This window comes from Passer domesticus, chromosome 1, assembly GCF_036417665.1.
Source record: "Passer domesticus isolate bPasDom1 chromosome 1, bPasDom1.hap1, whole genome shotgun sequence".
Lineage (NCBI taxonomy): Eukaryota > Metazoa > Chordata > Aves > Passeriformes > Passeridae > Passer > Passer domesticus.
In genome coordinates this window covers 46419702-46441653 of record NC_087474.1, presented here as the reverse complement: position 1 = coordinate 46441653, position 21952 = coordinate 46419702, and the positions used below count along the sequence as shown (strand labels likewise).

Genomic DNA, 21952 nt, shown 5'->3' with positions numbered 1-21952 from the left:
TACATATGAATATATTCCCAGAGTAGAAGATGCTGCAGGGAAAAGCACAGTACAGCACGGTGCAGATTTCAAATGGAGTCCACAGTATTTTAAACACCTGTGCCAAGGACTCTGGGGAACAAAAAAGGTAAACTCTTCCAGGTGAGGATGGCAGGCTGCAAGGCTCTTCTGAGGGCTCTTCACTTGCAAACTAGGAAAATGGTAGGGAAATGGAAAGCCCTTCCAAATGCAGCCAGTGCAGCACCAGGGAGCAAGCTCAGATGACATGCACAAAAAATGTCGAAAGTACTGCAGCCTGCTAGGGAAAAAACTCAGGACTCTTGCCTTGTCCAAATGTATGGCTTTTCATCTAAATATCTGTACTGCTTTTGTCCACCTCCCCCAAAAACACACACACCAAATACACACACACACATCTTCCTCCTTACAAGCGTGCCACAATTCTTCCAAAACATAAATGTAGAGTCGAATTAAAAGCTATAGGAACAGCCAGCTTAAAAAACAAGAAATGCAAACCTTGCCAAAAAGGATTTGCAAAAAGTGTTGCCTTGAACATTCAAAATATGTCCTTGGTTAGAGGGGGAAAGAAAGCAAAGCCAAAGTTCAGACTTAGGGATTAATGTACCTTGTGTAGCTGGCCTGAGGGTTTTTCGGAAACAACACCCTTCCAACATCCTCTAGGGCCCTTCCACTTGCGGATGTTTGGCAGCATCGGCTGGTTCAGCTCCATACAAAACTAGAGAGAGAGGAAAGGGGAAAAAAAATAACATCAGCTTGGAGAGTTTTAAAAAAACTTGCAAAATAAAGTGTGTAGTAAAGCACTGGTAAGAGGCAGAGAGGAGCACAGGCTGTGCTCTCTGCCTTCCCTGAAGGTTTGCAGAGGAGGTGGTGTGAGCCACATCCCAGGCTGACTCACCTCCGAATTGGAGATAAATAAAAACTAAAATAGTTTTATTTAGTGCAAATCCTGCAAGAAGAACATTTATCCCTCAGACCCTTTTCTTTTCCTCCAGAGCTGGATTGGAAAGGGGTTTCCTCTGTGCTGCCTCCGAGGATGCTGGCTGCACCATACCCCACCCCTGCCTGGGGCTTCACAAACAGCTGCAGAATTCTCCTGGGGGCAGCAGGCCCCTATAGCGTGGCTGGCCCCACTCCAACAACACAGCCACGGGCACGACATGAGAGGAAGGGTGTAGGCCAAGCTCAGTAGCTGGAATTTTGGGGTTAAGGCTCCTCTGACTTTATGCCAGGGACACGTGCTCGATTTCCTCAGAGCATGAAGGAAGCAGCTGCACACTTGCACGCAGTTCTAGCACGTCCTTCTCATGCTTCCCAGAGGTGCTCATCTCCTTGGTCACTGCTGAACAGCCACAGCACTCAGACACCATTACACGTCCAAGCTTAGAGCTAGAGAGGCTGCAGCCTAATGCCCAGCAGATCAGAGATACCAGAACTGCGGACACTGGAGAGCCCCTGAGTCTGCCGGTGTAACATCTTGAGATTTAAATAAAACTAACTAAATAAATAATAAATAAATAAGAAAACCACCCTGGAATTTCTGGATCTGAAACTCCTTGGTACAGACAATATGGAATACTTTTTGTTAGGAGTTTTTTAAAACCAGGCTCAACAGGAGCCAGAGTCCTTTGCAAGGCTGATGTTAGATCCAGGCAAGCTCTGGCTGGAAGCTGGCAGGGATAGGCAGCAATCAGATGTCCTGGCTGTGGCAGAGGTTCTGGCTGTGGGGAAAGGGGCTGGGAAAAAGTCATCCTTGTGAAAGAGCAACAGGGACTTCTGTGCATCATCTTGTTCTGATACTGGAGAAACTGGGTAGAAATGCAGAGGCTTTCACAGTGAAGAAGGATCCTCAGACAAAATCTTGGATCCAGAACACCCCTCCAGATCAAGCAGGAATTTAACAAAGGATTTGTAAGGCAAACAATAGTCTCATGTGCACAGTGACTCTTTGCAGCGGGATGTGTCTAATACAGTTTGCAGAGCTACAGAGCTGCATGGATATAAGTATTTCCTACATGGATATAAGTATAATAATGGGATAGCTATTTTCATGTTTGTCTTTTGATTCAGAAACTAAAATCAAGTCCTGATCTTTCACTGACTCCCTCATCTGCAAGTTCAGCATCCTGCTGAAGCTGTAGGCATTGATTCTTGATACACACAACCCAGGCACCTGTATCTGCCTCAGAAGACCAAGAGCTGTTTTGGTTGCACACCCGAAGCAAAAACATTTGGCACAGCCTTTAAAACAGTTTTCTGACGTGCAGAGGTTGGCTGGGGCTTCTTATTCAAGATGCCATAGTAACATATCACATTGTTGCCCATTATGTACCTTCAGGCAGTGCTGGGGCTGGGCTGATTTATGGAACTCGGAGGCAGGTAGGGTGTTTGCACAGCCTGGGAACACAGCTCTGCTCTCAGCTGATCACCAGGTGCTACCCCAGCTAATACAATAAATCACAGCAGCAATAATTAATCACTCCTGATGCCATTCTGATGTCTTCAAACCAAGTGGATTTGGTCAATGAGTTTTCTAACAATTAAATAATTTGAATCAGAAAAACAAAAATATTGTTGAAATTAGAAGTTTAAATGTAACCTGACAAAAGACTTATCTCTAGGTTGCAGCTGCCTAGAAGGTCCGGCCAGCATAAAGCATATGACAGGACTGGAAAAATCTTACAGAAACCATAATTTTATTAAAAAGAGTATCTGTGGTCTACTAGTTTGAATCGTTTGTTTCCTTCAAATTGATTTTTTTTAAGGCCTTGATTTGACTTTGTGAAAACAAAAATATGCAAATAAGATTACATGGTTTGTTCAGGAAAAAAAAACCATTTTGGATATGGCTGCAGCCATGGAGAACTTGGCCTACAGCAGCTGATTTCAATCTGTACTCATTTTCCAAGGCTTACAGGCACACATATTTTGAAGCTGTGACAGCATACTTGCTGAGGTCATGTTTTTTTTTCCTGAAGTGAGAATGGCATTTTTCAAATCATGTTGTTCTGCCCGCAAAACCCAACATCAACCAACATTACGCTTTCCCTCATGCAGCAAAAATATACAGACAAGCTCCCAGTCCACACTGGAAAGGGGAAAAAAAAGCCTTTCCTCTTTTGCAAAGCTAAGTTAGAGCTATGCCAACCCCTTTGAGAGGCAATTCTTCACGTGGTAAAGAAAAACCAAAATTAAAGTCTCAGTCAATCAAAACAATTCCCCCCCCAACCCCCCAGAAAAAATCCTCCTAAGGAAAAAAGCTCTAGCTTTGTTTTTATCTAGAACCTTTCAAGCTGCAAGTTTCCTGAAATTCAATCAGCTTATTCATGATAACCTACATATTCCAAGTCAAAGCTCACACACTGTGAGACCAACAGCACCCAGCTTATTTACACGGATGCCCTGTGGTCTTTCCTCCAGCTGAGTGATGGCTTTTGTGGGATAGGCAGCGCTGCCTGGGAACAGGAACATGGCAGCACCAGGCTCCAAGGCATACTCTAAACAAAAGAAAGCCTGTGCTTGTGAGTGGCCAGCCTCCTTGTGCCAAGAAACTACCTGCCCATTGCATTCAATGATCTTTAAGGTCTTCTCCAACCAAAAACTAGTCAGCAGTTCTATGATTGCCCCTGTCTGGCATACAAGGCACCAGTAAGAGCCACTACCCCAGGAACTGGGACAAGCAATTGCAATTGCTGATAAGCAACACGTCATTTTTCCAAGAAGGGAGGATCCAAAGATGCAATTGCTCTTTGTCCACCATGATAAAGAGCTGGCACCTGTCCCTCCCTGTCTGTCCAGAAGCAGAGACAGGTACTTATGGCTGACTTAGGAAGAGAACAGAGGGCAGCTGGAAGACGCTGGAGAAATGCACATTTGAGGAGTGACTGGAGAAGCAAAGGCAAGGGGTCTTGGATTAATTTGGGAGCAGGGAAAAAAAACATATGCTGGGCTGGCACATGCTGAAGACCATAAGGCAGTTACCTGCCTTCCCAGGGCATTCCAAGCACTGCAAGAACATCTAACTTGGGAATGAAGTTCAGTGTCTTCCAGGGCAGTAACTCTGCCCACTAGTAGAGCTGCCAGTGAGTGCTCTGCAATGCTGCACACAAGCAGGCCCCATCACATCTTCTTCAGGATGCCCTGATTACTCTGTGTTTTATTTCGGGGTGCTATTTGTGCAGCAGGGTCAACCTTCCCAGATGATAACACCACTCCATGCTGAACATCTTGGCCTGCCAAGTTACTCCTGTAATGCCAGGTCTGGGGACCACCCTGAGCCAGCGACCTCCCTTGTGGTCAATGTCTTTTGCTCAAAAAGAAGATGGGCTACTCCCAAACCCTGAGGAAACTAAATGTGACCAAGGAAAACAATCCCTTAGGGTTTAATAAATTACACATTTCTTATTAACCAGGGCTTGCTCTTTGGAGGATACCTTTGTTTCAGACCTGGAGTTGGAGCAGAGGCTGTGAGAAGGGAAAGGGGAGAAACAGCAGTCAAGAAGAGATTGCAGAGTGAGCCTGTTGCGGCATGGTATGTCAAGGTGCAGTAATCATGACCTGAACTTCAGAAAGGCACTCAAAACAATTAAATATCCATTTTGATTCACCACCACAGAAACTGTCAGGCCAAAAGGGCCCTGCAGTTGAGGTAAATAACTACTTGCTTCATCAAAGAAAATGTGATTTTGGTTCCTCTTAATTGAGAGGAGAGATGAGAACAACAGAATAAATTTTCCCTTTCTAGATGTCACATATGCACAGTTACTTTTTTTTTTAATAAGCACTAGAGGGAGCAGCTTTAATGAGTACCAGAGATGAGCAGAAACTTCTATCAATTCCTTATCATCTCAGTTATGTATAGGTGTCATATTAGCACAGATTTCTCTTTCCATGGGGAAAGACACTTGCAGTTTGAGGTAAGGGCTGTTTTGTGCTACAGAGCATCTCCCAGTATGATGGACTTGGTGCACTCAGGAAGGGTAAACAGAAGAGCTCCAAGGTAAACTGAGCAGCGGCACTTGAGGAGAAGGCCCACAACACTCTCCAATAAAAATCCCATCCTGAAATATGATCTAGTTTATTTCTGATAGAAGATACAACAAAATTGACAGTGGTTTCTTGAGACCATCTGGCAATGCTCATTTTTAATCCATACTTGATTTCCCTGCTCTATCCCTATGTACTGTATAAATTAAAAATTAAATGCACATTATCCTTCCTTTAGCCATCCAACTGGACTTTATGTTTATTTCTGAATTGGATTGAATACAATTGAATTGATAAAGCAGACTTGAACACCCGTAATCCAAATCCAATCTACCACAGGACACACCTACAGCTGGCTCACCCTAAGGAAGCCTGACCCAGAAAGCCAGGAGCAGTAATGTTACAAATATTTCCAAGAACCTGAAACCAACACCTTTGGTTTTCAAGCAAAACTTTCTGATTTGACTTCCAGAAGATGAGTGTTTTGTTAGATCAGGTTTGTGAGGAAGAAAAGCAGAGTTGGGAGCTAAAGAGACTTGTGGGTGCTGTATTTTATTGTGCTGACGATTGAGATAGAGGTAGGGAAAGGTCAGAGCCCTGGTGTAGGCACACCCTGGTGCAAGGAAAGTCAAGAGGAGATCAAAGACACAGCGGGGCCAGGATGCTCCGCACACTTGCGCAGGTGGGTAACACTGAATGCACTTCCCACAGGCTGGAGCAACTCAGGAAGGGGACACAGAGGGGCATCAGGTGTTTCAGTTTCATCTGGATTCTCCTATAACCAAATGTCACAGCATGGAAGGAAGCCTTATTAGGATTAAAGCCTGAAGCTGACAATAATGTTGTCTCAGGCCTTCACTGCTTGTTTGTCTTTCTCTCAAGCATATCCCTTTCCTGTTTGCAACACAGTTGAAAAACACACACATGAAAAGGAGATGCATCCCCTGCCATGCAGGATGCACTCACTGCCTCTATTGCATACAAGTAGCATGTGGGAAAACTGGGGTGACCCTATATTAAGCTAATATATGTTCATTTTTCACATGCCCATTCAAATAGTTCCTTTCAGGAAGACTTCATTAAAGACTACATCATCTTTACTGCTTGTGTTGTTCATTGTATTGATATTAGACAAAGGCAGATGGGGGTCTGATAGGCAGGTAATTATAAGTGCTTTCAAAGCAGAACAACCCCTCCTTCAGGGAATCAGTTTCAGTCTTAGCCATATGTATACATTTGTGATGGAAAAAGTTTTCTCTTTCTCAATATTGTACAAAATTCTACAATGATGTTAGAGCTGAAGAAATAATTTTTAAAAAAATAAAAGTTTGGGAGAAAAACTCTAGAACAAAGAAATAAAATAAAAAAGGAATCAATCCACTCAACAGGCAAAGGCCATAGATTCACGCCTGGGAAGCTTATCTGCCCGTTTGGCCATGCCAGCATCTCCTATTTGTACTGGGTCATTGAGACCTGGGGCAATACCTTCCCATCCTTTCTGTACTGGTTTGCTGTTCCTAGAACTAAATCAAAACATCCAGATTCATGACCAAATAAATTATTGCTGCCCTCCACATTCTTCACGTTACCTAATTCAATCTTCAAAAAGCTATACTTACTCATTTCAAGAGGTGAAATCAAGGCAGAGCCCTTCAGCACAGCCCAATATTCACCCTTTGTCTTTCTTCAGAAATAATACGGGACCCATAGGCGCAGTCACCACCTCTACATACCTTTGTGTGCTATGGACATACAAAGCTCATTTGATGGGATAATGTGCAAATTGGGGTCCTAAAGCTTGGTCCATCTGAAGGCACCTATAGCTTTTTCCTCAACTCAAGAAGGACTCATTTTTTCCTGGAAAATGTGCTGCTTCTGCTTCTTAAAGAGCACACCAGTAATTCAGACACCCACAGAGGAAGGATTTCTTTCCTTTGAAGATCAGATTCTCACTCAGCTCTGGAATGATAGCTCCAGGCACTATGTTATGGACCACAGAGCAAACACTTACCATACCACAGCCTCACCCCCGTTAGCCTTGTGGTGACCTGAATTCCCAGCTTTGCTGCAAAAACCACTTCTAAGCTTTATACTTTTAAAAAAGGAAACCTTCAGGACTGAGCTTCTCAGAGGAGACAGGATGAGGAAGGACAATTTTTCAAGCCCAACTATACATAGGCTAGAAACTAAGTGGTCCAGTCCCTCTGCCTGCTTCAGAGGTGGGTAGTTCCATGTCTGCAGAGAGGCAGTGCTCACAAAGCACCAGAGGAGACCATCATTTAAGGCACTCTGGGGTTAGGCAGCAGCTAAATAATGCTTGGCAGGATTGGAACATTTTTCAAACTGAAGGCACTGTTTCCCACATCAGGTATCTGAGCCCCTTTGTGAGCTTGACTCTCTTTTGAACCAGCCCATGGATGTGGATCCAGCTGGACATGGGCCCCTCTCCTGCTGCTGCTGTGTTACTCAGCCATTGTGCTTTGGGAATGTGCCGGAAATAATTATGCTGCTAAGTTTAACATTATCTCAGTTATCAAAAGTGTGTGATGGTTTGTTTCCACATACAAACTTTTTGGAATCAGATTACTTTTTCTTTTTCCTAAGTCAGGCTTTACAGAATCCATTGGGGAGTGGTAGGAGCCTAAGTTTGCATTCCCAAGTTACTTGCTTTCCCTTTTAAGCACTTACTTTGGAAAAACATATGAGTTTTACTTGCTTTGGAAAAACTTATGAGAAACAGTGAGTTTCTACACTGCCCTCCCAGAAGAATTACAGCTCACCACAGCCACCCAAATGCTTACTTTTCTGTACTATCTAAGAGGAAATTACTGTCATAATCTTTGAATATATGATTAAAAAAAACATATTGTTGCCCATAAACCCAGTTCTTTGCTCACCTTTAAACACTGTGTTCCCAGGACAACAATGCAGAGCATTCACTGGCCTGTTCTCCTACCTTCATCCTAAACAAAGGTGATTATTTATATAAGCAGTGTCTTTTTATAGATCTTCAAAAGGAAGACAAGGAAGAACCTTTGGTGCAGAGCAGCAAAACAACAACTGAAAGAGGCAATACAATAACTCCACTAACATGTTTTTAGTGCTGGGGGCACTAGTGAAGAATTATGAGGTGTTCAGCTGCCTGTCGTCAAAATTGAAGACCCACTATCTTTCATCCAGTTTGCCATTTAATGGGAAGATGTCTACAGAGATGCTTGGTAGAAATCTATGTGTCCTTTCCCTGTGGAAGGGGGACAGCCATATCTACCAGGCCTTTATGTAGAAAATTTGTGGGTTCTTAATTTTTCATGTTTCCATTCACAAGCTGAGCTTTTTCCTTGTACTTTGCAGGATAGACTCATTTGGCAGAAGACGTTTCCTTGACTACTTCTTTTCTTACTCCTAAAGACGTTTTTATTTTAAACATAATTCATAAATTAAGGCTCAGGAGGCCATCAAGGATAGTCACAAATTTATTCTTGAAGTCTTTTCAAGACAGTGTTTTATACTTCATAAGTAGGCACTATAATCATTAACAGCTATAATGGCATTCCAAGGGGATTGACATGATATAAAAAGGAATAAAAAGAAGCCCTGATGACTGTGAGAATATCTTTTTTATCACACTGGTTTTACCAAAGCTGAATGTTTGAGTTCAAGTGGTTGCACTGTGTTGTCATCAAACAGTACCCAGTTCAACTGAGTAGCTGTGCTAAAATCACAGAACCACAAAAATCATGAGCATCCATGCAGCAGTTGCCTGGAGACCTAAATTATGTGTGCATTTGGACTGGATATCAAGTACTGGGCAACCAGGAGTCAATGGCTTCCTGGGAACACCTTTTTATCATTTTGGTTTGGTTTTTGTTTGTGTGGGTTTTGGATGTTTGCTGGTTGTGGGGTTTTGTTGGGGTTTTTTTGTTTGTTTGGGAGGTTTTTTTCATTTTTCCATAGGGCCTGGGGGTTTGGTTTTTTATGCTTAATCCTGGGTAAATTATTTTCCCATGAAACCCAGGAATCAATTTCTGTGGTGTGGTGTAAAATGACACCACTGTGAATACAACCTTACTCACCCAGGAACTACCAGGACCGCATGAGGTGGCAAGGAGTTTATCAGAACCTACCCCTCAATACAGAAAGCAAATAGAGAACCATCCTATGAAACATGAGATACAAAAGTGATAAGGAACAGTAGATTATTCACTGACTAAGAGCGCCCCAAACAAACTGACTGGTGAGCTCTATTGATTTGCCATCATCTGAATCTCCTCATCTGCATGCCACCTTCAGCCAGAGGAGAAGAGGAAGGGGGAGAAATGTTCTAATGCAAAAGAAGAACAAATAAAACTGAAAGGGAACAAGGAAATCGCAATATTTGAATGTTATTAATCAAAGAAAGCTGCTTAAGCATGTAAGCTCAGGTCTCCCTCCATCTCATGATAAAATTCACTAATATCTAGAGGTAATAGTGAATGAGTTGGGTATTTTGTGGCTTCATTTCTTTCCTACTGATTAATATTACTGATTTACATCTCTGCTTAGAGCAAGCATTCTTTCCCATGGTAAGAACACAAAAACAAGGAAGAAAGAAACATCTAATATGACTCACAACCATTGCCAGCCTCAAATATTTATTCTTCCTTCAGGCATTGATTACACCACCCTACACCACTGTGCCATCTCCTGTAAAGTTATTTTAATCTGCCTCACCTCCTATTTTTTTTTTAATGCTTATTATCTGGAGGATCTCTTCCAGGCTGCTAGCACTAGGCCATGTTATCTTACCTTTTAAAATTTTTTTAAAACATCATATACTACTTTCTTGTTTGTTTTTACAGCTCTAGCCCTTAATTCAAAGAGCCACATTTGATATTGATTCCTCTCTGAAACAGCTCATTCTTTATTTATAAGTTTCCATGAGTAATAATACATGGTTTTCTGTCTGTCCTTACTAGCATGCCCTCCACGGAGTCTACAGGACTATTCTTCAACCTTGACCAAAGTTCTGCTCTAACAGATGCCATGGATTCTGGCTTCCCAAAGAGAGCATATGTATCACTGTCAAAAATTATTTGGGATGACATTAAAACACCCTTGCTGCTATGCCAATATATTTTAAAAAGGAAAAAAAAAAGCAACAAAGCCAAAAAACACTCTTCCTCAAATTGCTGAATATTCAAAACTGTTTCTGTTCTTTGAACTTGCTTTGCCTTCTGCCATCCTCTAGAAGAAATCAAGGAAAAAGGACTGAGTAAGTCCCCTCTTACTTCTACTACTCACAACCAAACCTTAACACTTGCCAGCACTTATAAACACATATTTTCTGTTTCTCCCTGCTCTGGAAGTGTAGAGAATGACTTCATTATTAGGTGAGTTTGGCTTATGTTCAGGGATAAGACCGGATGATTTGCAAAAAATGCCAAGCTATTGGAACAAGTAATCCCCATACCACCACTCCTCAGAGAGGCTCAGCAGTGGGAAGCTTCCTCTAGGGAAGAAGTGGGCACCTAATAAGGGACAGCATTTTAATAGAATTTGTTTTCTCTGTAGCTCTTTGTGCTGTGTATAGCATGGTTTCTAGTGTTCTGTTTATTGAAATCCACTGATCATCAGAAAATAGATGGGCAATGCAACTACAGAGAAAAAGAATCCAGCCAAGATCAAAGACACCAGAAATCCTAGTAGATGAAAGCCTGTGCTTCCAATGATGCTGGCCACATGGTGATAGTTTGCAGGTGAGGGGCTTGGAAAGACAAAAGTAGTCACAGGTCCTCCTGCAGAGCACTACTGAAATCATCATGGACCTGGCCAGAACTGTAAGGTCCACCAATACATGTCCTTAAACTTCCAGCCATCTAGTTCCCTCCTAGAGGACAGAAAGGAGGAAAAATGAAAGGCCAGAAGCAAACACAGTACAGCTGCAGTGTTCCTAAGACAATTTAGTAGATATGATAATGCCAAAAAAGGCAACCATTGTAGTAAAAAATGCTACGGCATTTGCAGCTCCACTTAGCCAAAAATTATTGCTTTCCAATTACAGCTATTCTTTCCTTCACTCTGAGATTTCATGACCCCATGGGGAGCAGTCTGAAAAAATTAATACTTTGTATTCCTGAGTATCACCTGCACTCAGGTAAACAAGCAAGACAACAGAGAGAGGGGGAAATACAGGGAGGGTGTGGGAAAGCAAAAGGGTAAAGTAATAGAATATAAGGTGAGAAAAAGAATAAAAGCAAAATCAGTGGGATGATTTGGAATAATCTCCTTTTACTCTAAGTGGTCAATCATTGACTCTATGGTGGCATTGAAGGAACAGGGCCAAAGGACCTGCATCAACTCATGACCTCTGCAGAAGCCCATCCCACAGCTCAAAGACTTGACTCCAGCTATCCTCTCCAGAAATGGGAAGCAGAAAAATGAGGCAGTGACAGGGCTGGAAGAAACTGATCAAATGTCCTGATTGAGTCACTGGCCAAGTTGACATCTTCTTTTCCTGATCTCTGAAAGCGAGACTGCTGTTTCCTTATCTGACTCTAGAGGACATCCAAAGGTACCTAATTTTCAAAGGGGTCAACTGCTTTCTGGAAAGGATGGGTCTAAGAACAGGCAGTAAATATAACTTCTTTTCAGCAACTAATTCATTCATTGCAAATCGCCTTATGATCTTTTAAAACCAACAGCCCAAAGCAAGATTGCAAGATAGGGCTCACACTGTACAGAAGGATTATGGTAATTAAAATATGCACACAAAGACTCAATTCCAGACTAACTTCATTTCTGGGCCGCATTAAAAAAAATCCAAAAAATCACATCAAATGCACACACAACCACATTTATATCCATGCAAGCAAGATGCAATGTGCCTATGCTTCCCCCTGCAAATGAAAACCAACACCTCTCTTTCAAACACTGAAAAGCTCCTAGGGATAACCTTTCACAAATAAACAACCTGCTCTGCTCAGAGAGGGATTTTATAAAGAACAGAGATTACAATGGGCTTAATCATGATTAAACACTGATCTGGCTCAATCTACTCAAAAGCAGACAAAAGATAAATAAAAAACTCCAGCAGATGCATTTCATACTGGAAATTCTGGAACCTCAATTGACGTCATACTTTTTATGTTCTGATAATATCTGGAGGAAACAGTACACTGGATCAAGAAAACAAAAGCAAATTTTTAGTTAAAATTCTCCATGTGCCGTGTAAAAAGAAGGCGGCTACAGCAGGGAGCACACAGGGCAGCTCAGCATTTTACAAACCTCTTTTTGACTGCAGCTGAAATTGCACCAGCAGAGCAATGCTACTAAAAATAAACAGGCACCCCCTTTTTTGCCTCATCTTACCTTGTAAAGCTGTGCAACAGTCAGTGATCACTGAATTTCCCCTCATACAAAAGCCACTCCTGATCAATGGCAGGCATGTTAAATTTCTTCTAGCAAAATAATGCCACCTCTTCAGTATCACCTCAGTTGTGCTTCACTGATTCCTCATGCACAGTGTGAAAATTCTGCATGATGGGAAGGGGCTGAATTTAGCAATTATTTCCCAGATACAGACATCTGGTCTTTCCTATTGAGTTTTCTGGGTGAGAAAACCCAGGAAACTGATTCCACATCATGATAGACAAGTCCAGCCAATAGTACTGCTCATGGAGGTGGGAAAAGCCAAAAATAAGCACAGATTGTAGAGATTGTTTGTCTACAGAGCTAAGTTTTCCATTTAATGCAGCAAGGTAAATATGAAGAAATGGAATGGGGAGGGAATCTACATGGAGGAGAAGGCTGGTCAGAGTTTTCTCATTCTATCTTCTCCAGCAGAAATTCCCAATGGATTACACCAAGTAAGGTTAGACCAGCAGACAGAAGAGATCCCTTCCTGTATTGAGAAGGTGCACAGCTGCCTGCCTTCGTGTCCAGAGAATGCATTCTGTGCTTCAGAGGCACCAGGTGAAAGCCTGTCAATCCCTCTTGATTTGTGATCTCTAAAACTTCTCCAGTGAAGGTGAAAATCCCCACAGAGACAATGCAAGCCTCCTGATAATTGTTTTGCTCTTTTCACTTTCTTTTCACTGACCTCTTGGACATAGCTCACCAAAATTTGCCATCACTGTTATAGGCAGACATTAGTAGTGAAACTTATGTTACGCTAATTTTCAACCTGCAAGTTATTGTCAACTTCAAGCACATCATCCCTAAACAAAATCAAAATCCTCACCCCAATTCCTATTGTCCTTCAGCCCGCCTAGTGTGTCTCATAGCAGCCTAAGTACATCTCTTCCAGCTGCAGGCAGAACAATCATCACTTTGCAAATGAATTCCACACTTCACAAACTTCATTTCCTAGATGAGAACCCAACAAACTTCTCTGTGGAGTCAAGTGGGCAGTCCTTTGTCATCTTGAGTCACAGCAAATGCATTTACATTTTAATACACAAATAGGAAAATAATGGGTCACTGCTGCTTGCTCACAAAGCAGACTTACCTTTTAAAAAGCTATCAGGGGACTATTGAATTGTACAAATTATTTATTTTCCCTTATAACCCACCTCTGAAGCAGAAATGAGCTCAAGAGCCCCTGTTAACACCTGAAAGATGCAGGAGGAAATGCTCAGAATGAAAAGAATTTTTTTATTTTCCTTGTAAGATGGATGACTCTTCCTGCATAACTTACTGGCATCAAGCACCAATAAGAACAATTGCTTTGGTGTACATGCCTATGGAAAAGGGCTACAAATTTAAATGCTAAAACAGTAACCAATGAGAAATGTCACCTGGCTAGGCAGTTTAACCTAATTACTTACACAGATTTATTTTTAAACTATAAAAACAGCATGTTCCTTGGGAGAATTATTTTTTCCCCTTCCCCAAATAAATACAATTAACATTTGGCAAGTAGAATTCTTCTTCTGCAATTAAGGACTTGCCAAAATTAGATAAAGCAAAGCACTCAAAACCACACTGGGGCAAGAGTGTCGCTGGGAGCGTCTCCCAGAGCTGTGCTTCTGGAAGAGGAAGAGGTGTTCCATACAGGACTCGGCACCAACAAGCCTGCGTGCCCGTGATACTTCTTTCTAAAGCCTGAGCAGCCTTGAACCCTTGTGGGGACGAGGCTGGCATGGCTGGAAGCCCTCCCATGGCATCTCGCCATCTGTGCTCTTCCCTGCCCTCGGCAAATGCCAGCAGCACTTCTGAAGGGAAGGCATGTAAGTAATGCGATCCCACAGCAGCAGGAGAAGCTCAGCAGGGGGGCAGGGGGAAGTAAACACATTGATTTGAAGGCTCGAGGTAGGAGAAAATACAGGGAAGCATGGCCTTAGTTTTAAGCTGCCTGCAAGACCACTCACATGGAGCCTGTGCTGGAATGGATCTGACAGACTATGGCCAAAGCAAACACAAACCCACCTCTGACACAGAATTTTCTCCAGGTAGAGGCTCTTGTTCTTCTAATGTGACCGTGTTCACTGAAATAAATTACTATTTTCCCATTCCTCCTACCAGCAGTAAGCATGGAGTTGGGGCTCAGCTCCACAAGCAGCACCCTGTCTGCGGTGCTTTCAGGAGACTGTGGCACCCCAGAAAAACAAACCAGCTCATGAGCAGCATCCAAGGGTCAGCCCAGCTTGTTCCAATCCAGGACAGGCTGTAATTAAACCTTGTCAATCATCCCTCCTGTTTTGGCAACACCAGGCATAAATGCCACCAGTATGGTAGATCTTCGGCTTAAAGGGCCGTTTTGGCTCAGTTTGCCAAAATGCTGGAGGTTTAGGAAATTAAACAAATATAGTCTTTGCATGACACAAAGTTTTTCACAGTGTGTTAGCTCATTTTCAATAGCCAAGGTGGGAGAAACATTTAAAGACACTTAAGTACCTAAGACAGAACAGCAAAAAATCCTTTTCCAGCAAGCAAGACCCCAACAGCTCAAACAAGTTCTCCCAGGCTGCTCCAACAGTCCACTGGCTTCATGTGCCTCACCTCACAGTCTGTCTGTGTTATTCATGGCCAGAATAATTTTATGACACTGCTTCGAGGCCCTGGTTCTCAAGAGAACCAGGCCTAGCTGCACATGCACCCAATTTCAGTGTGGTTTGATTTCATAGAGCTAATCTGTAGCCCCTAAGTCAGCAAGGGGCTTCTGCTCACTCCAGGATTCCATGCAAGTGTCAAAAAGATATAAGAACTTTCAAAACTGGGCAGCAAATTTTAGAAAAAAGAAAATTTCCAAAGTTCAAAACCATCTACAAGAGACTGGAAAGTGTTCTACAGGAAAAACAGTTTTAAATTATCATGTCCATAGTTACTTTAAAGGAAACTTCACTTCAAAAACCAGAAAAACCCATCTTAGAATAAATATGAAAACTATAATTTAATAATATTCTGTATTCCTACAGTATAATGCTGACAAATAATGACTTAACAATACAAAACTCAGCACAGTGTTCTCAAAACCTGACTCTGCAAGCAGGCTGGACAAGGGATTTTGTTCTATTCTGTGGGCTTCTTCCCCTCCTGCACTTAAAAAATAAAGACAGCAAATTACTTTGAACTTACATAATTCAAGCCTGTTATTTTCCATAGGGCTAAACTGGCCTCTTAAATTCTTTAATCTTGGCATTGTATGAAAGCAGATATCAAATATTCAGAGAGCTCAATTTAGAAAGATCATTTTTCTGAGGCTGAGCCTTTCTGAAGAGCTTCCTGCAGCGCTCCAGACAATGCCTCAAACTGCCATTCCCACCAGGCTGAGGTCACCTAACCTTGCCAGGCCATGTTTTTGGAGGCATTGGTCCAAAGGGAGGTATGGGTCTGTTGGAAAGGTGGGAAAGGTACAGGGTGTGAGGGGCCAGAGAATCCGACTGCTGCAAACAATGAACATTTGCCAAGATCAACCTGATTTGCACAATGAGTGCTTGAGAACTGTGTCTTGTTCATGTGTAAAATACAACAATGTCTTCTGCATAGTCCTGTGCCACTGCCTTTTATCAAAATCTACCTCTTCATGTCAAAATCAGAATTCACAAACACCAGTGAAGAGATGCCCCATGTGAATTAACTGGGTGTGTGGAGGAACTCTGTGAAATGCATCTCCAGTCAGTGGCAAAGCCAAGGCTGAAGCATCCACTGCTGCTGTATCTTGTTTTACTCATTATTTCTAGAGTACCCGGCTGATGCAGCCTGAACACAGCGCTGCAGGACATTCTCCTTCTCACAGACAAGGATGTGTTCAGGCAGGAGAAGGGTTGCTCCTTCCTCCCCGAGCCTTGCCACACCACTTGTAGGTACAGAAGGGCTGCTTGGATCAGGACCAGCTCAATGCCTGCTCTAAGACAGCAGTTTTTCCAACAGGGCTCAGAATCCACTTGTTTTCTTTGCATCCTAAAACGTCTCCCATGCTGCCTCACAGCTGGCTCCTTGCTCCTGAGGTGAAGGAGTTAGTGTAGAAAGTGAAGGGAAGCCACTGGTCCCAGTTTGGGCACTGGAGTCCAGTCCTACTTGCCAGGCCAGAAGAATCATAAAGCAGAAAAAATTTGGTTTTTCATTCAGAAGCAGGCCACAGTTTGGGTTGGAAGGGACCTTGAAAGATCATCTGGTTCCAACACCCCTGCCATGGGCAGGGACACCTTTCACCAGACCAGGTAGCTCAGAGCCCCATCCAACCTGGCCTTGAACACTTCTTGGGATGAGGCATCCACAGCCCTGAGGGACCTATTCAAGTCCCTTCTCACCCCTACAGTAAAGAATTTCTTCCGTGTACCTGACCTGAGCCTGCTGTGCTTGCAATGCCCTTGGATGAAGAGCAACGCTGGATTTTATTAGTTACTGCTTATTATTAATAATTGCCTACCCCAAGCTTGCTGTAAAATCAGAAAACACCAAAAGCACATGGTCAGCTTAGACAAAACATCAACCCTCTGCCTTCAAGCACTGTGTAGCTAGGAAGATGTCCTATTTTATGCAGCATGGTATTCCATGAAGTTAGGAAGCACAACTAACACAGAGGGCTTTAAGAGCTTAAATCTGTCACAATAATTGCATTAGATGTATTTTTTAATACCTTTTCCAATGCTTCTCTGTCAGCCAGCTCCTGCACAGCCAAAAGCTTGATACTGTAAGAAAAAAACAGAGAGAGAAAAAGAGAATTAATCACTGTACTGCAAGCATTACAGAAATTGAAGAAAGCAGACCTGAAGCACTGTTTTTATTGTCTCTCTTGCAAAAGAAACACAAGAAATGCTCATGATGAAACAAAATAAAGCAAGAGAGACAATGTCACTTTTTTGCCCTGAATTAGCTATCACAAGCAGATTTTTTTTGTTTCCAAGTTACAAGTGTATCTGAATTTGCCTTACAGAGAAACTGCATCAATCATTACTTTTGTAATATCCCAAATTAACACCAAATGATCTTCTGAATGACAAGCACAGAAAAATATTCTAGACATTTCTATCAGTTGTAGTCAACTTTCTTCCTCGGTGTCAACAGGTTTCTACAAGCACCAAAAAGCCATTTCCATGGATTTACAATATTATATATGAGGTGCAGTAACCAAGACAACCCAGCTCAAGAAATTTGAGAGGGAAATGAGGGAAATGTGCACCACTATTTAAAATTATGGTAGAAAGGCAATCCCCAATTATTATTCTTGTGATGCCCTTTGCTAACCAATCCCAAATATCTTCACCTACTGAATCTTTTTTTAAGTTTACCTCTATGGGCTAAATCCTGCACACTGGATTTCATTCACTTGAACAAGGTTATGAGATTCACTCAAGCAGGATTCTACAGCTGTATTGCAACTCCACAGGCTCACTTCCCTTACCCAGCCTTAAACCCAGTCACTTAATATATTATGCTTGAACTCCAGAGGGTAATTTCCTTTACCCAGGGATACAAAAACATTTGCATGGCAATAGAAGAATCAAATGATGCATATAAATATTGTTTAAATTATTCTCACCACCCTGCACACAGACACAGTAAAAAGCCAGTATAGTTAAAAGCTCATATCCAAGAAGGTGTGAATAGTCAACACAGAAGCCTGCCAAAGGATATAATACAAAAAGTTTTATTAGCCTTTCAAAACCTCAGAGCAATATTGCATAACTCCTGAGCATCCACTGGCACCTTGTATGCTAATTATGTACATCCATCCTGCATCAGCAGCTGGCAAAGCATAGTTCTAGTCCTGTCTTACTATGGCTTTCCACTGCAGGTATTCACAGCCTAATCCCTAAACACCAATGTGCTTTCACTTTAATGGACTTCTACCTTTCAGTGTCTTCAAGGTATCATAAAAAGCCTATACCCAATGAATTATAAAATAGCCACAGACAATGCATTGCTAGTCTGCAGAGACTATTACTGCTAAGACAAAGAGGGTGGAGATGGTTCAGAAAAAAGTGGGATAATCAGAAAAATGAAAAAGGTATTCCATTAAAGCCCAACCACTGTGGTAGCAGGGGACATGTGATTTGGGGTTACTGTTTGGTGAACACACTAGGTTGCACACACAAAAATTCAGCTGAACTGGAAGGCAGTTAGGGAAAGTACAAAACCAATACAAGGTATTTTTAAACATCATTTTCCTTGCAATATAGCCAGCATGCAAAATAAAGATGGGCTGGGCACAAGCAAAGAAGGCAGTTCCATTTAAAACTGTGCTGTGCTGTGTCCAACTCAGAAAGAGCCTTAGCTAACGCACCCTGGAGAACAAAGTCCAATAACCCAGGCAGGAGCAGTGCAGCCACAGTCAAAACCTGTCTGTGAGTTCAGGAGTCACCTCTTCATTTTGGATGACTCATCTCTTGAGAAAACCCCGGGTGGGTGAGAGGGAGGTAGGCTGACACTCCTGTGGATGCACTCACGGTGCTCACAGCCACCTAGGCTGCTGCAAAGGTGGCTTCAAGTCTATGCATACATGGGTTGGGGGTATGCAAATTGCTGTTGTATTTTTCTTTTTGAAGCTAGACTTTTGATTACTTAATCAAATCAGTCAAGGCTGCAGATGCTTCTACCAATTGACTGATTTATTTCTAGAATGTTATATGTGACTTATCTGACTCAATAGCTACAGAAGAAAGATGTAGATTGCCCTAAAAGCAAGTACCACTTTCATTAACAATCATCATCTCACTGTAAAAACCTACCTTCCCTCCTATTTACACCTGCAAAGCCCCACAAGAACTTTTTCAATTAGTATGGTTTTTTTAAAAAGTATCCAGTCACACAGAAGCAAGAAACAAAACAGGAAACAGGAATCTTTTTACTTTATTTCATCATATAATGGAGACGCTGTACCCTTGTTCAGAGGTGAAGAAACCATACAAAGGGTTTACATCTTGCAGAGATACTGCATATGCAGGGTCAGAATCAAATGTCAATTCAAAGTTGCTACATGATTTGCAGCAAATTGGTTTGATTCCTGGAGAGAAAAAGACTTCCTCTGCTGTTACAAATTAGGAGATCAGTGTTTGCCCAGTACTTTACTCTCCTCTCCTCAGGTGACACCTGAAAATACCTCAGGCATTTTTTCTTGGTCAAAAGGAATCTGCAAACACAAGTATCAGCCTTTATACAACCAGATCCTTCTTTCCTTAAAGCAGCTTCACAGACTGTGTCTCTGTCCATCGGATCACAGACCACTACCTGGAAAATTGCTCTTGATAACCAGTTATTGACTGCTTCTCCCAGCAGTTCCAAACAACATTAGTATGTGCTACTTCAATGTCAGCTTGGAAATGCAGCTGCTTTCAAGGCTGTTGCTTTGGGCATTTGATGCTTCAGAAAGAAACCAGGCTGCTTATTTAGGCACTACATCAGCAATCTTACAACCACTGAGAGCAGCTCATAACTTCATTTGTTGTTTGCAGCTTTTTGGTTCACCAAGGATTTCAAAGTAGATGGGAATACAGACAGTAACTGGGGGGAGAGAGGGGGAGGAAGTCTCCAATTAAAAAAATCTCAAATGAAATGCAAAGAGTTACCAAAAGCCAATGCTGAAGCCCAAGCTCTGGCAGTCTACAATACAACACCTAAGTACTACTCTGTTTATGTATATCCTTGGCACTATTTCTTTCATCCTCACCCATGTTGTGCAAACACTAACTCATTAATAAAGTTGTAGAAAAGTTGTATTTCCCAAAGAAACCTTATGGCTCCTGGAGAGACTGCTCTAACTTACCAGCTTTAAAATATATTGGCTAAGAAAGCTGTAATATGAGTAACTATACTGAAAAGGCCTCTGCTTGAATCTGAAACTCTATTATAAATACTCACTGACTGAATTACTTACAGGAGCTATTTAAACAAAGCTATTGAAATTAATATCCTGGCACCCCAGGCACACTCAAAATACTTGAAAACATGCAGTGATCAGGATGAAGGACTCTCCTCCAGCACTGAAAATATGCAAACATGATGTGCTGTCAAGGAAACATGACTCCCTCTTTTTTTGGCCATGGGTGACGCACAGCATTCTCCTCTAAGGGAATTCCTTTTGGTTTCCAGAAGATTAGTCACAGTGCTGAGCAAATGCCTATAGCTTCAACACATTTCTGCACCTCAGGGTATCATTGCAATCCTTTCCTCAAAGTCTTCCTACTCAAAAACAAGTAGCATTGGGTTTCTCTTTTTAATCCCACATACCCAGGAGTAATTTAAGTCTTTTTGGCAGTCTTTTGCAACGCTGCAAACTTGCAGATAGGTCCCTTGCCTGCTGATGGCTTCCTGTTCACCCTGAGCCATCATGACTGTGTTTCATTTGCACTGAGCTTCACTTCCCAGCTTGAATTCACATTGCCCGCAAAATCCCATCTGCTCTTGCAGTGGGAAATATTGGGGCTCTCCTAAGAACCACTAGAGGGTCATCTGCCTACAAACCAGTGAGCCTATGGCTCTGCAGCAAGGCAGATGGGATAGTCTGAGACTGCTGCACAAGGCAGATCCCAGCTCCATCCATGCAGAATGCACCTCAGGTCTTCACCTGAGGAAGAAAAGCTGGTTCCTCCAAAATCAGCTTGAAGGGTGCTTTAGGGGAAGGAAGGTTTTTAGAATTACAGTCAGTTTCTGGACCACCCCTGCACAGAACTAGAACTGCAGCCATTACAGACACAGGTCACCTGGCTGCCACTGTCAAGAGAGAGGGTCCCCAGAGCAGAGCATCAGTGAGCACAGTGACCTATTTCTGCTGAGCTGAGCACAGCAGAGAGCTGAGGCTTCCATTCAGTGCAGAATGGATAATTTTGAGGAAAGGGGAAAGAGGAGAAAGTGAGGAAAATGTGAAGCATTAAGTTCAGCAATCAGGGACTCAGTGAAGTGCTTAAGCAAACACTTGGCATCATGACCGTGCCCTACAAAAGCTCAATTACATACTTTTGCTCGAGGCCTGAGTTCTTCAAAAACCTTCATGCTTTTTAGCAGCCAGTGCATAAGCCTAAAGTTAATAACATTGAGAAATGCCATTTGACTTCTCCTGCTTTTCTGTCACCTTCTTCAGCATACAGCTGCACCAAATCTTGCTTCAGCTAGACTCACAGATATTATTATAAATAGCCCATGCAAAAAACACTCAATCCCAAACCACTTCGAGCAACATTAAATAATTCCTTTCTCCTGTCCTTTTAGTCTACAAACTCTTCCTCTTTGCTCTCGAGATAAGATCCCACAAACATATTATGGCCCATGGTGAAATTTTATGGAACACTTACATATCTAAGAGTAGAGCATGAATGCATGTAACTGCAATGTTTACTGACAGACACATATGTGAATTAGTTAACAAAAAGAACAGGACAAAACCACTTGGGCCACCAAATTTGTATCTGCAAACCTATCCAAACCAGCCTTGCTCATAAATCTATTCACATCACAGCCCCTGTTTTTCCTTTGGCATTTGCTGGATGACAAGGTGAGTAACAATAAGGATGGGGAAACACCCCATGCATGT

General features: G+C 42.2%; 1 protein-coding gene across 1 annotated transcript in view; it reads right to left on the bottom strand.

Annotated features, from left to right (window-relative positions):
* The window catches only part of EEPD1 (endonuclease/exonuclease/phosphatase family domain containing 1), a 62045-nt gene that overhangs the window by 12067 nt on the left and 28026 nt on the right, over positions 1–21952 (bottom strand). The window contains exons 2-3 of the mRNA XM_064418181.1: positions 17063–17114; positions 626–736 (exon numbers count right to left, since the gene is read on the bottom strand). Coding sequence (XP_064274251.1) covers positions 626–736; positions 17063–17114 — 163 coding nt within the window. The remainder of the gene's footprint in view (positions 1–625; positions 737–17062; positions 17115–21952) is intronic.